The sequence below is a fragment of the Oncorhynchus gorbuscha genome, linkage group LG17, assembly GCF_021184085.1.
Source record: "Oncorhynchus gorbuscha isolate QuinsamMale2020 ecotype Even-year linkage group LG17, OgorEven_v1.0, whole genome shotgun sequence".
NCBI lineage: Eukaryota > Metazoa > Chordata > Actinopteri > Salmoniformes > Salmonidae > Oncorhynchus > Oncorhynchus gorbuscha.
In genome coordinates this window covers 28,528,124-28,543,899 of record NC_060189.1, presented here as the reverse complement: position 1 = coordinate 28,543,899, position 15,776 = coordinate 28,528,124, and the positions used below count along the sequence as shown (strand labels likewise).

Here is a 15,776-nt window from a genome sequence, read left to right as displayed (position 1 = left end):
GTTACTGGTGACACTGTGATTTGTTTAGAATTCAAGGTGCACTCAACCAGCATGGCTACCACATCATTCTGCAGCGATACGCCATCCCATCTGGTTTGGGCTTAGTGAGACTATCATTTGTTTTTCAACAGGATAATGACCCAACACACCTCCAGGCTGTGTAAGGGCTATTTTACCCAAGAATGAGAGCAATTGAGTGTTGCATCAGGTGAACTGGTCTCCACAATCCCCTGACCTCAACCAAATTGATAAGGTTTGGGATGAGTCGGACCGCAGAGTGAAGGAAAAGCAGCCAACAAGTGCTCAGCATATGTGGGAACTCCTTCGAGACTGTTGGAAAAGCATTACAGGTGAAGCTGGTTGAGAGAAGTTTGCAAAGCTGTTATCAAGGCAAAGGGTGGTTATTTGAAGAATCTCAAATATAAAATATATTATGATTTGTTATATTATGATTTGTTTTTTGGTTACTAAAACCAAATCAAAGTTTACTTGTCAAGTGCACCGAATACCTTACAGTGAAATGCTTACTTGCAAGTCCTAACCAACAGTGCATTTTTTAAAAATAAAAACATGGGTATTAGGTAAACAATAGATAAGTAAAGAAAGAAAAAAAAATGTAAAATGACAATGAAAATAACGGTAGCGAGGCTATATAAAGGTGGTACCGATACATTGTCAATGTGTGGGGGCACCAGTTAGTAGGGCTAATTGAGGTAATATGTACAGTTGAAATCGGAATTTTACACACACTTATGTTGGAGTCATTAAAACTCATTTTTCAACCACTCCACAAATGTCTTATTCACAAACTATAGTTTTGGCAAGTCGGTTAGGACATCTACTTTGTGCATGACACAAGTCATCTTTCCAACAATTGTTTACAGACAGATTATTTCACTTATAATTTATTATATCACAATTCCAGTCGGTCAGAAGTTAACATTCACTAAGTTGACTGTGCCTTTAAACAGCTTAGAAAATTCCAGAAAATGATGTCATGGCTGTAGAAGCTTCTGATAAGTCAATTGGAGGTGTACCTGTGGATGTATTTCAATGCCTACCTTCAAACTCAGTACCTCTTTGTTTGACATCATGGGAAATCAAAAGAAATCAGCCAAGGTCTACAAAAATTGTAGACCTCCACAAGTCTGGTTCATCCTTGGGAGCAATTTGCAAATGCCTGAATGTACCACGATCATCTGTACAAACAATAGTACGCAAATATAAACACCACGCAGCCGTCATACCGCCCAGGAAGGAGACATGTTCTGTCTCCTAGAGATGAACATACCTTGGTGCGAAAAGTGCAAATCAATCCCAGAACAACAGCAAAGGACCTTGACAAGATACTGGAGGAAACAGGTACAAAAGTATCTATATCCACAGTAAAACGAGTCCTATATCGACATAACCTGAAAGGCCGCTCAGCAAGGAAGAAGCCACTGCTCCAAAACCACCATAAAAATTCTAGACAACGGTTTGCAACTGCACATGGGGACAAAGATTGTACTTTTTGGAGAAATGTCCTCTGGTCTGATGAATCAAAAATAGAACTGTTTGGCCATAATGACCATCGTTATGTTTGGAGGAAAAAGGGTGAGGCTTGCAAGCCGAAGAACACCATCCCAACCATGAAGCACGGGGGTGGCAGCATCATGTTGTGGGGGTGGTTTGCTGCAGGAGTGACTGGTGCACTTCACAAAATAGATGGCATCATGAGATAAGAAAAGGATGTGGATATATTGAAGCAACATCTCAAGACAAATGTCTCTTCCAAATGGACAATGACCCCAAGGACACTTCCAAAGTTGAGGCAAAATGGCTTAAGGACCACAAAGTCAAGGTATTGGAGTGGCCATCACAAAGCCCTGACCTCAATCCTATAGAAAAGTTTTGGGCAGAACAGAAAAAGCTTGTGTGAGCAAGGAGGCCTGCAAACCTGACACCATCTCTGTCAGGAGGAATAGGCCAAAATTCACCCAACTTATTGTGGGAAGCTTGTGGAAGGCTACCCAAAATGTTTGACCCAAGTTAAACAATTTAAAGGCAATGCTACCAAATACTAATTGAGTTTGTAAACTTCTGAACCACTGGGAATGTGATGAAAGAAATAAAAGCTGAAAGATATAATTCACTACTATTATTCTGTCATTTCACATCCTTAAAATAAAGTGGTGATCCTAACTCATGTAAAACAGGGAATTTTTACTGGGATTAAATGTCAGGAATTGTGAAAAACTGAGTTTAAATGTATTTGGCTAAGGTGTATGTAAACTTCCGACTTCAACTGTAGGTATAGTTAAAGTGACTATGCATAGATGATAAACGGAGAGTAGCAGCAGCGTAAAAGAGGGCTTGGCGGGTAGAGGGTGGCGGGACACAATGCAAATAGTCCGGGTAGCCGATGTGCTGGGGCACCGGTTAGTCGGGCTAATTGAGGTCATACGTACATGAATGTATAGTTAAAGTGACTATGTGTAAAAGAAGGGGGGGCGCAACCCAGTCCTGGTTGCCATTTGATTACCTGTTCAGGAGTCTTATTGCTTGGGGGTAAAAGCTGTTGAGATGACTTTTGGTCCTAGACTTGGTGCTCCGGTACCGCTTGCCATGCGGTAGCGGATAGAACAGTCTATGACTGGGGTGGCTGGGGTCTTTGACAATTTTTAGGGGCTTCCTCTGAAACCGCCTGGTGTAGAGGTCCTGGATGACAGGCAGTTTAGCCCCAGTGTGGTACTGGGCCGTACGCACTCCCGTTGCCGTACCAGGCAGTGATGCAACCATGCTCTCGATGTTGCAGCTGTAGAACCTTCTAAGGATCTGAGGATCCATGCCAATTCTTTTCAGTCTCCTAAGGGGGAATAGGTCTTGTCGTGCCCTCTTCACGACTTATTCCATATGTGTTATTTCATAGTTTTGATGTCTTCACTATTTACAACATAGTAAATTTACAATATAGTAAAAATAAAGAAAAACCCTTGAATGATTAGGTTGTTCTAAAACTTTTGACTGGTAATGTAAATTGCACAAGATTTAGATATTTTTAGATGTTTTAAGGCAGGCTATTGTTTTCTGTTTATTCAACCCGCCCTAAACCCACACGCTCTTCATCCACACATTTTTTTTATTTATTTCACCTTTATTTAACAAGTTCTCATTGACAACTGCGACCTGGCCAAGATAAAGCAAGCAGTGTGACAAAAAACAACAACACAGAGTTACACGTGGGATAAACAAAAGTATGGTCAATAACACAATAGAAAAATCTATATACAGTGTGTGCAAATGGAGTAAGGAGGTAAAGCAATAAATAGGCCATATTAGCGAAGTAATTACAATTCAGCAAATTAATACTGGAGTGATAGAGGTGCAGATGATGATGTGCAAGTAGAAATACTGGTGTGCAAAAAAGCTGAGGGATGAGGTAAGTAAGTTGGGTGGGCTATTTACAGATGGGCTGTGTACAGCTGCAGCGATCGGTAAGCTGCTCAGATAGCTGTTGCTTAAAGGTAGTGAGGGAGATATAAGTCTCCAACTTCAACTTTACTGACCCTAAACCCACCTGACCTGCACCTGTGCATCACTAGTGACCACCTTGGCTGGTTATTTTGTAGGTTGAAATTAAGTGTATTTATGTGTGTACAATAAAGCTGTCTATTATTGACTGTGAGCACAAGTCATGTAATTTCTGATTAGTTACACAATAAAAGTATACTTATTATCTATTTTTTATTATCTTCTTTGATGATTATCCCATCAGTTGAGGATGCCTGATCATTCTTTAAAAGTAACTTCCTCACCATCTTAGATAAACATGCTCCGTTCAAAAAAATGCAGAACTAAGAACAGATATAGCCCTTGGTTCACTCCAGACCTGACTGCCCTCGACCAGCACAAAAACATCCTGTGGCGGACTGCAATAGCATCGAATAGTCCCCGCGATATGCAACTGTTCAGGAAAATCAGGAACCAATACACGCAGTCAGTCAGGAAAGCAAAGGCCAGCTCTTTCAAGCAGAAATTTGCATCCTGTATCTCTAACTCCAAAACGTTCTGGGACACTGTAAAGTCCATGGAGAACAAGAGCACCTCCTCTCAGCTGCCCACTGCACTGAGGCTAGGTAACACGGTCACCGCCGATAAATCCATGATAATCGAAAACTTCAATAAGCATTTCTCAACGGCTGGCCATGCCTTCCTCCTGGCTACTCCAACCTCGGCCAACAGCCCCCCAGCTACTCGCACAAGCCTCCCCAGCTTCTCCTTTACCCAAATCCAGCTAGCAGATGTTCTGAAAGAGCTGCAAAACCTGGACCCGTACAAATCAGCTGGGCTAGTCAATCTGGAACCTCTATTTCTGAAACTATCCGCCGCCATTGTCACAACCCCTATTACCAGCCTGTTCAACCTCTCTTTCATATAGTCTGAGATCCCCAAGGATTGGAAAGCTGCCGCAGTCATCCCCCTCTTCAAAAGGGGGAGACACCCTGGATTCAAACTGTTACAGACCTATATCCATCCTGCCCTGCACCATCTCGAATCCCACCGTACCTTCTCCGCTGTGCAATCTGGTTTCCGAGCCGGTCACAGGTGCACCTCAGCCACGCTCAAGGTACTAAACGATATCATAACCGCCATCGATAAAAGACAGTACTGTGCAGCCGTCTTCATCGACCTGGCCAAGGCTTTCGACTCTGTCAATCACCATATTCTTATCGGCAGATAAGTAGCCTCAGTAGCCTCGGTTTTTCTAATGACTGCCTTGCCTGGTTCACCAACTACTTTGCAGACAGAGTTCAGTGTGTCAAATCGGAGGGCATGTTGTCCGGTCCTCTGGCAGTCTCTATGGGGGTGCCACAGGGTTCAATTCTCGGGCCGACTCTTTTCTCTGTATATATCAATGATGTTGCTCTTGCTGCGGGCGATTCCCTGATCCACCTCTACGCAGACGACACCATTATGTATACTTCTGGCCCTTCCTTGGACACTGTGCTATCTAACCTCCAAACGAGCTTCAATGCCATACAACACTCCTTCTGTGGCCTCCAACTGCTCTTAAACGCTAGTAAAACCAAATGCATGCTTTTCAACTGTTCGCTGCCTGCAACCGCACGCCCGACTAGCATCACCACCCTGGATGGTTCTGACCTAGAATATGTGGACATCTATAAGTACCTAGGTGTCTGGCTAGAATGTAAACTCTCCTTCCAGACTCATATCAAACATCTACAATCTAAAATCAAATCTAGTGTCGGCTTTCCTTTCTGCAAGAAAGCCTCCTTCACTCACGCCGCCAAACTTACCCTAGTAAAACTGACTATCCTACCGATCCTCGACTTTCGTTGATGTCATCTACAAAATAGCTTCCAATACTCTACTCAGCAAACTGGATGCAGTTTATCACAGTGACATCCGTTTTGTTACTAAAGCACCTTATACCACCCACCACTGCGACCTGTATGCTCTAGTTGGCTGGCCCTCGCTACATATTCGTCGCCAGACCCACTGGCTCCAGGTCATCTTCCAGTCATTGCTAGGTAAAGCTCCGCCTTATCTCAGTTCACTGGTCATGATTGCAACACCCACCCGTAGCACGCGCTCCAGCAAGTGTATCTCACTGATCATCCCTAAAGCCAACACTTCATTTGGCCGCCTTTCCTTCCAGTTCTCTGCTGCCTGTGACTAGAACGAATTGCAAAAATCGCTGCAGTTGGAGACTTTTATCTCCCTCACCAACTTTAAACATCTGCTATCTGAGCAGCTAACCGATTGCTGCAGCTGTACATAGTCCATCGGTAAATAGCCCACCCAATTTACCTACCTCATCCCCATACTGTTTTTATTTATTTACTTTTCTGCTCTTTTGCACACCAGTATTTCTACCTGCACATGACCATCTGATCATTTATCACTCCAGGAAAATTGTAATTATTTGCCTACCTCCTCATGCCCTTTGCACACAATGTATATATACTATTTTTTTCTACTGTGTTATTGACCTGTTTATTGTTTACTCCATGTGTAACTCTGTGTTGTTGTCTGTTCACACTGTTATGCTTTATCTTGGCCAGGTCGCAGTTGTAAATGAGAACTTGTTCTCAACTAGCCTACCTGGTTAAATAAATAAAAATAAAAAATAAATTGTATTGCTTGTTTAATTCACAATTACAGAAATAAATGTAACTTTGAGTTGTCTCGAGATGGCTATACATATTCATGGTACGAGGTTAATAGCATGGCATCTCTGCATTAAATGCAGGCGGTAGTGGGCAACAATCTCATCGAATATTCAAAAGAAGATTACAATAATGAGATGTATCCACCAATCCAAAGAAAGGATAGGCGGGAGCTAGACATTTCGCCTTGCCGCTTTGGGAATAACGATTCTCATTGTTAGGGCAGAAACTGAGATATGTATATCTTGTCAGTATATCCATAATCTTTGGCTCTAATAAATGTATTAAAAAAATGGGAGGCAAGACTAGGTGAGACCATTCTAGCCAATGCGAAGGGCAGATAAATGCGTTTGAACAACAGGCTAGTTGTCCACTAGTTACCCCAGCCACAACGTCATACTGTCTCTTAACGTAAAAAAATATTTACGGCTGGGATTAGGCATAAAATTAGCACTGTAAGTAAAATTAGGGTTAGGTTTAAAATCACATTTACGAAGTTAAATTGTAGAAATGCACTTGGATTATGACTTTGTGGCTGTGGTAACGAGTGTCAACTAGGCAAAACTCCGATATAAAGTGTTTTTTTCTCAGTTGCTGGGGTGTCACGTGTACTACTTTTATCAGTACACTCGTCACAACCTAATAATTACTCAACTTCTATTGATGAAATAAGCCACAGTAGCTAATAAACCATTAAAATTGTGTTTACCAAATTCGACACTCATCAACTTCCATTAAAAAACTCGTCGCTTGGTGAGCAAAAAAAATGCCACCTGCTGGAGAAGACAGATTTAGGTATGTCTAGTTACCACAGCCACAAAGCTATATAGTAGACTATATAGTAGACAATCAAAAATGATTTTTGGCCTTAGTTTAAGGTTAGGGTTAGGCACACGGTTATCAGTGTGGTTAGGGTTAGGTTTAAAATCACTTTTTAAGAACATACATTTAAGAAATAGGCGGGGTTCATTACTTTGTGGCTGTGGTAACTAGTGACGACCGTTATCCCTCTCCGCTCTTCCTCTGGTCCAATGAATTTCAGCGTTCTACACCGAGACTCATAAGATGGCGACCGCGGAACCGGTGAGTACCTTTACCGAAGAAAATATTTTATAACGTTATTGGAATCCGTTGTCCAATATACATTGTTATCCAGAATGTAATATTAATAGCTCGAATCTAATCAATTCGAAGTTAATGCATATTTACATGGTTGTATTTTCGGATATTCTTGCCCTTGTAGAAACTTTTTGTGCCACGACCCAAGCAGTGCAAAGACAACTGAGAGGGGAATGTACACTAGCTATGTGAATCGCCTACTGTAGCTAACTAACAACAAGTTCGGTAAATGTTGTCACAGCTGTTAAATTCGCTCGGTCGGGCATTTGCGCGTACCTATATGTTAGTAGTACATTTCCAACATGATGTATTTTGTCAAACAAATGTGTTTTAATGAAAAAATGTTCACTATAAATGGTATGATTAGCTAGTTGTCAGCTTGGGCTTTCTTGGACTATAGTCTGTTGCTTCCACTTTAGGCTAGCTAGCTGCCAGACATTTCACCAACTTGCCCAATCATTTTATGGCTGGTGTAATACATTTACGCACAACAGTATTTACACCATAGATGAAAGTAAACTGTTTATTTCATTGATTTGGAATACTGTTGGACGATCTAGCCTATGTAAATAGTGTCTGGAAATTATGTTTCAAAAAACTAAAGTCCGATGTCATTACCTATACTCACGTTCAACCCAGCGTTGTATATAAAAACGAAAAGAATCAAACTTACCAATGTCCCAAGACATGGCAGTCCTGCAAGGTCATACTTCTTACTAATTTCAAGTTGTTTTCCACTAGGAAATAAATATAAATCCACCCCAACATGCTGAAGAAGGAGCAGAAGCAGAGACTGGTCAGGAGATCGTGAGCCCTGAGAGCTACATCAAACACCCCCTACAGAACAAGTAAGTTGACCCAGGCTTACTGCTCTTTGATGACTATTACAGGCTGCTACTCTGTGTTCAGGAAAGTTGACCTGTGAAACTTTGTAATATATTTGAGATTCTTCAAAGTAGCCACTAGAGGTCGACCGATTGTGATTTTTCAACGCAGATACCGATTATTGGAGGACCAAAAAAGCAGATGCCGATTAATCGGCAAATCTTTATTTATTTATAATAATGACAATTACAACAATACTGAATTAACACATATTTTAACTTAACATAGTACATAAATAAAATCAATTTAGCCTCAAATAAATAATGAAACATGTTCAATTTGGTTTAAATAATGCAAAAACAAAGTGTTGGAGAAGAAAGTAAAAGTGCAATATGTGCCATGTAAGAAAGCTGACATTTAAGTTCCTTGCTCAGAACATGAGAACATATGAAAGCTGGTGGTTCCTTTTAACATGAGTCTTCAATAATTCAGAGGTAAGAAATTTGGGGTTGTAGTTATTATAGGAATTATAGGACTATTTCCCTCTATACCATTTGTATTTCATTAACCTTTGACTATTGGATGTTCTTATAGGCACTTTAGTATTGCCAGTGTAACAGTATAGTTTCCGTCCCTCTCCTCACTCCTCCCTGGGCTCAAACCAGGAACACAACGACAACAGCCACCCTCGAAGCAGCGTTACCCATGCAAAGCAAGGGGAACAACCACTCCAAGTCTCAGAGCGAGTGACGTTTGAAACGCTATTAGCACGCACCACGCTAACTAGCTAACCATTTCCCATCGGTTACACCAGCCTCATCTCGGGAGTTGATAAACTTGAAGTCATAAACAGCGCAATACTCAACGCACAACGAAGAGCTGCTGGCAAAACGCACGAAAGTGCTGTTTGAATGAATGCTTACGAGCCTGCTGCTGCCTACCACCGCTCAGTCAGATATTGTATGCTTGTATGCTCAGTCAGATTATCTGCAACGCAGGACACGCTAGATAAACTAGTAATATCATCAACCATGTGTAGTTAACTAGTGATTATGATTGATTGTATTTTTATAAGATACGTTTAATGCTAGCTAGCAACTTACCTTGGCTTACTGCATTTGCGTAACAGGCAGACTTTTGTGGAGTGCAACGAGAGAGAGGCAGGTGGCTAGAGCGTTGGACTAGTTAACTGTAAGGTTGTAAGATTGCATCCCCCGAGCTGACAATGTGAAAATCTGTTGTTCTGCCCCTGAATGAGGCAGTTAACCCACCGTTCCTAGCCCGTCATTTAAAATAAGAATGTGTTCTTAACTGACTTCCCTAGTTAAATAAAGGAGTTTTAAAAAATGGCCAAATCGGTGTCCAAAAATACCAATTTCCAATTGTTATGAAAACTTGAAATTGGCCTTAATTAATTGGCCATTATGATTAATTGGTTGACCTCTAGTAGCCACGCTTTGCCTTGTTGACAGCTTTGCACACTCTTGGTATTCTCTCAACCAGATTCATGGTGGTATACAGAAGATAGCCCTATTTGGTGAATGACCAAGTCCATATTATGAATGCATTTCAATTAACGCGTGTGCCTTGTTAATTTGTGGAATTTCTTTCCTCAATGCGTTTGAGCCAAACAGTTATTGTGACAAGGTAGGGGTGGTATACAGAAGATAGCCCTATTTGGTAAATGACCAAGTCCATATTATGACAAGAACAGCTCAAATAAGCAAAGAGAAACCACAGTCCATCATGACTAAGACATGAAGGTCAGCCAATGTGGAACATTTCAAGAACTTTTAATGTTTCTTCAAGAGCAATCACAAAAACCATCAAGCACTATGATGAAACTGGCTGTCATGAGGACCGCCACAGGAAAGGAAGACCCAGAGTTACCTCTGCTGCAGAGGATAAGTTCATTGGAGTTAACTGCACCTCAGATGCAGTCAAATAAATGCTTCAGAGTTCAAGTAACAGACACATCTCAACAAAACTTTTCAGAGGAGACTTCTGTGAATCAAGCCTTCATGGTTGAATTGCTGCAAATAAACCACTACTAAAAGACACCAAAGATACTTGCTTCGATCAAGAAACACTCGCAATCGATATTAGACAGGTGGAAATCTGCCATTTGGTCTGATGAGTCCAAATTTGAGATTTTTGGTTCCAACCACCGTGGCTTTGTGAGATGAAGAGTAGGTGAACAGATGATGGAGGAAGAGGTGTGGGGGTGCTTTGCTGGTGACAATCAGTGATTTTATTTAGAATTCAGAATTCAAGGCACACTTAACCAGCATGGCTCCCACAACATTCTGCAGCGATACAGCATCCCATCTGGTTTGCGCTTAGTGGGACAATCATTTGTTTTTCAACAGGACAATGACCCAACACACCTCCAGGCTGTGTAAGGGCTATTTGACCAAGAAGGAGAGTGATGGAGTGCTGCATCAGATGACCTGGCCTCCACAATCAACCGACCTCAACCCAATTGAGATGGTTTTGGGATGAGTTGGACTGCAGAGTGAAGGAAAAGCAGGCAATAAATACTCCTCATATGTGGGAACTCCAAGACTGTTGGAAAAGCATTCCTCGTTAAGCTGCTTGAGAGAATGCCAAAAATGTGTGCAAATCTGTCATCAAGGCAAAGGGGGGCTACTTTGAAGAATCTAAAATATATTTGGATTTGTTTAACACTTTTTTAGGTACTACATGATTCCATATGTGTTACTTCATAGTTTTGATGTCTTCACTCTTATTCTACAATGTAGAAAATAGTCAAAATAAAGAAAAACCAATGAATGAGTAGGTGGGTCCACAGTTTTGACTGGTACTGTATATACATTGTGCGACTCACTTTATTGTTATAGCTAATAAGTGTTCATAACACAAGCTGGGCCTGTCTGTGATTACCAACTATGCATTTCACTTTGTAACTGCAGTCAAGCTCAATTGAGCTGCCTAAGGATTTGACATTGAATGAATATGGCACAAAGCAGTGAACCATGTGTCAATCCCCCCCCCCATCATCCATAACTTCCTAATTTGCTTTGAGGCTTATGGGCTGTTGATTACGTTTGTTTACCAGCCGTTTAATTAGTCAGTGTTTACTTTATGTAAATCCCATTTCTGTTTTGCCCCAACAGATGGTCTCTCTGGTTCTTCAAAAATGATAAGACCAAAACATGGCAGGCAAACCTCCGCCTCATCTCGAAGTTTGACACGGTTGAAGATTTCTGGGCGTAAGTATCAATAAGACTAAAGTTAGTTTTTTTTGATGACATGGATTGAATGAGTATGAAAAGGTTAATTGGAGATTATACCAACATGTCTTCTTTCATCATCTTGATCGCTTTCAGTTCCTTTCCAATATACTGCAATTGTGTGTGTTGTACTAAGAAAATTATCTTGTCATTTCAGTCTGTATAATCATATTCAGTTGTCAAGCAATCTGATATCTGGATGCGACTACTCCCTCTTTAAGGTAGGTTTGTGGCATTTCAAAAAGTGAACAAGGAAGCCATTTTATTCCATGTAACTTCATGGTATCTTTGCAACTAAGCCTAATTTTAAAGTGTGCCTGGAAGGAAATTGTTCAGGACTATTCAGCCATGGCATTTTCTCCTGTGGTTTTAAACCAAGTAAAGCTGTCTCTCTCCTCTGGTGTGACAGGATGGCATTGAGCCCATGTGGGAGGATGAGCGAAACAAGCAAGGAGGGCGTTGGCTGATCACGCTCAACAAGCAGCAGAGGAGACAAGACCTGGACCGCTTCTGGCTAGAAACAGTGAGTTAGTGTGGGTATATGTCTCAGTGTGTGTGTGCGTGGACTTTTGGAATGAAATACAGCCTCAAGCTTCTACCTGTGTAGCTGGATTAAGGAATTCTGTGATGCCACTGAAATGTTAATGTATGGTTCCATATTTTTTCCGGGCACATCACCTGTCCAGCTTCTCTGCCTCGTTGGGGAGGCTTTCGATGACTATAGTGACGAAGTGTGTGGCGCAGTAGTCAATATACGCACTAAAGGAGACAAAATCGCCATTTGGACCGCAGACTTCGACAACAGGGAAGCTGTAACACACATAGGGTAAGTTGGATCAATTTGAAGTCAATGTTTCTTAGTGTAGTTAGCGTTCCAACTTTGCTCTTGCTTTATAAAACAGACTCCCCAGGAAAATGTATTGACTTACTAAAGAGTGTATAGTCTTAGTATTTCAAAATTATTTTGCCTCTGGTTAAATTACTAAGATCAATACATTTTTTAAATTTATTTTTGCTACCACCTCCCGTCTCATTGCCCTGTGTGTGTCAACAGGAGAGTCTATAAGGAGCGCTTGGGAATCCCCATGAAGATGACCATTGGCTACCAGTCCCACTCTGACACTGCCACAAAGAGCGGCTCCACCACCAAAAACAAGTTTGTTGTCTGAAAATGAACCATGTGCCTTGTTTTGTTTGGTCTACTTTTCATTGTGGGTAGGTTATATTTACTTAATATAGCAATGGCTGCGTGACGGAATCTGGGAAAAATTCATGACTATATACCAAAGCTTCGACAGAAACAGCCCTAGACCTGTGAACACAGGAAAAACTTTATTAACAGGACACACTACTTTCTCTGGAACCCCCCCCCACGCACACACACACACACCTGCCAATGCTATTAATTCACATGTCATAGCCATGCAGGTGAACATGCCAACCTCAAAATACAAATGAAGACTGTTCATAGTAGGAAATGTAAGATGTTCTGAGTGTTCTTATAAAGAAAATTATTTTTTTGATTTATTTAATGGCAGGGAATTCATTTGAAATGCAAAAATAAAACTTTTCTCAGTGCCCTTGTATACAGCATTGGAATTGCTGTAATCCTTAATGATGTTACACTTTTTTAATTTATTATACCAATTTGCTTTTTAGCATTTTTTTTTTAAACTTGTTCTGTGCTATGGCCTTAAAGGTGATTTTGTTTTTTAATTTTTATTTTTTTAATGCTAAATGACATGTTATAGAATATCCTTTTTTGTGATTTCACTTGTTTTTGAGAAACTTACCCTAACCAGCAAATCACTTCTTCATCCTTGTGTAGTTTATGGGCCCTTCTATAACATGCCATTTACATCAAAAATAGGGATTTGGTTGTAAAAAAAAAAAACCTCTCCTTTGAACCTCAAGCGCATGTAATCAAGCCTTTTTGATAATTTCATGACTCAATTAGTCTTTGTTAACTACATGATTAAAACTTTGGTTTTGCAATTCGGTAGAAGCTGTTTTTATATTATGGAATACTTTTTGCAACTTGTAATTTGTACATTCCTTGTTGGAAATGGTTTGATATTTGACTTAGTGATTGGTTTTGAGCTTCTGCCTGCAATGGAAACACAGCACGAATTAGTCTTTAAATAATGTTTTCCTGTGACATCAGATCATTTTAAATTATATAATATGGGCCTAATAATATACCATTTCAACCCCAGAAAACAATCTAACTTTCTATGCCACTTGTATTGCCATAGCTAGTTGGTCTGCCCCTGTCACCCCTAGATACTTAATGTAGAGCTGAATAATGTATAAAGCAATATTATAGTAGCTACACCTGCAGTATCACCTGTTGTGTCATGGGTTGTAGGCTTTCATGAAATACCAATGTCATGACACCAAATTAGAGCGCTCAAATACTTACCATTTCACGGCTCATGAAAGTATGAGTTGCCATTATGCCAGGCATGTTTCATTCTTTTGGCCAAACACAAGTGCCTCCAGTTACTTTCATAACTGCTGTTCAACATTCATACATTATGAAATGCATTTGGGTATTTTATTCCCAATTCGTAAATAAACTGAGCTTTGCACTTCAGTTTGAAGTATTATCCAATTGCTTTACTGTTAAGGTCAGTAATTCACTCATCTGAATGAAGTCACCAAGTTTCATCTCCTTTACTTCCATCTAGAGGGTGCTATGTACAACCAATCTTTGTATAGGTGCTTATTTGATCAATCAGTATGGGACCTTGATTGTCAGTTCTCTGCAGACCAGCATCAATTAGATCCACTGCACACAACTAGATCTAATAAATGAATGCCTGAGCTAGTGATAACAGGTGACTTTTTGGCTTTCTGCCAAGGTTGCTAATCATATGGGCAAGGCTACAATTTAGAAAATTGCATGCACAGTGGGTCTTTTCCAGAGGTGTTATTTTGAAATGTAGACATTGAATCAGACAAAGAAGTCCAACAAAAGCAAACCCTTAACAGTAAAACTTTATTTCAGGGGTACCTACGTAAGGAGTGCTTCATTTTTCAAGTTTTATTTAACCTTTATTTTGAACACATTCTTATTTACAACGACGGCCTGCCAAAAGGCCTCCTGCGGGGATGGAGACTGGGATTAAAAATAAAATATTAGGACAAAACACACATCACGACAAGAGAGACCTAAGACAACAACGTAGCATCAACACAACATGACAACAACATGGTAGCAACGCAGCATGGCAGCAGCACAACATGGTACAAACATTATTGGGCACAGTCAACAGCACAAAGGGCAAGAAGGTAGAGACAACAATACATCACGCAAAGCAGCCACAACTGTCAGTAAGAGTGTCCATGATTGAGTCTTTGAATGAGGAGATTGAGATAAAACTGTCCAGTTTGAGTGTTTCTTGCAGCTCGTTCCAGTCGCTAGCTGCAGCGAACTGAAAAGACAAGCAACCCAGGGATGTTTGTGCTTTGGGGACCTTTTAACAGAATGTGTCTGGCAGAACAGGTGATGTATGTGGAGGATGAGGGCTGCAGTAAATATCTCAGATAGGGGGGAGTGTGACCTAAGAGGGTTTTATAAATAAGCATCAAACAGTAGGTCTTGCGACTGGTATACAGAGATGACCAGTTTACAGAGGAGTATAGAGTGCAGTGATGTGTCCTATAAGGAGCATTAGTGGCAAATCTGATGGCCGAATGGTAAAGAACATCTAGCCGCTCGAGAGCACCTTTACCTGCTGATCTAAAAATTACGTCTCCATAATCTAGCATGGGTAGGATGGGCATCTGAATCAGGGTTAGTTTGGTAGCTGGGTGAAAGAGGAGCGATTACAATAGGGGAAAACAAGTCTGGATTTAACTTTAGCCTGTAGCTTTTATATGTGCTGAGAGAAGGACAGTGAACCGTCTAGCCATACTCCCAAGTACTTGTATGAGATGACTACATCAAGCTCTAAACCCTCAGAGGTAGTCATCACATCTGTGGGGAGAGGGGCATTCTTCTTACCAAACCACATGACATTTGTTTTAGAGGTGTTCAGAAGAAGGTTAAGGGCAGAGAACTTGTTAGACACTAAGAAAGCTTTGTTGTAGAGCATTTAACACAAAATCCAGGGAGGCGCCAGCTGAGTATAAGACTATCATTTGCAAAACATTTAATTTCAAGGGATCACCAGGATAATAATTCATTTATTACTCATATACAGCATTCCAAAGCAGTACATAAACATTTAATAAATCATAGTGCTATGGCATTGGCTCTCCGGACTGCAGATGTTAGCATACACACAGGAGACAAAGTCCTGTTTAAAGAGTTTACGTATCTATTCCTTTCTGTCCTTGTATTGTAGGCTATAGTGGAGAGGATGACAGGTGATCAATTTCCAGAGGGTCTGGTCGGGGC

General features: G+C 40.7%; 1 protein-coding gene across 1 annotated transcript; it reads left to right on the top strand.

The window, feature by feature from the left end:
* Positions 1-7,137: 7,137 nt before the first annotated feature.
* LOC124001497 (eukaryotic translation initiation factor 4E-like) lies at positions 7,138-13,967 on the top strand. The gene is made up of 7 exons (XM_046308315.1): positions 7,138-7,256; positions 8,034-8,140; positions 11,255-11,350; positions 11,529-11,592; positions 11,781-11,894; positions 12,058-12,197; positions 12,426-13,967. The coding sequence occupies exons 1-7, from the start codon at positions 7,239-7,241 to the stop codon at positions 12,538-12,540; spliced, it is 654 nt and encodes a 217-aa protein (XP_046164271.1). The 5' UTR covers positions 7,138-7,238; the 3' UTR covers positions 12,541-13,967.
* Positions 13,968-15,776: the final 1,809 nt, after the last annotated feature.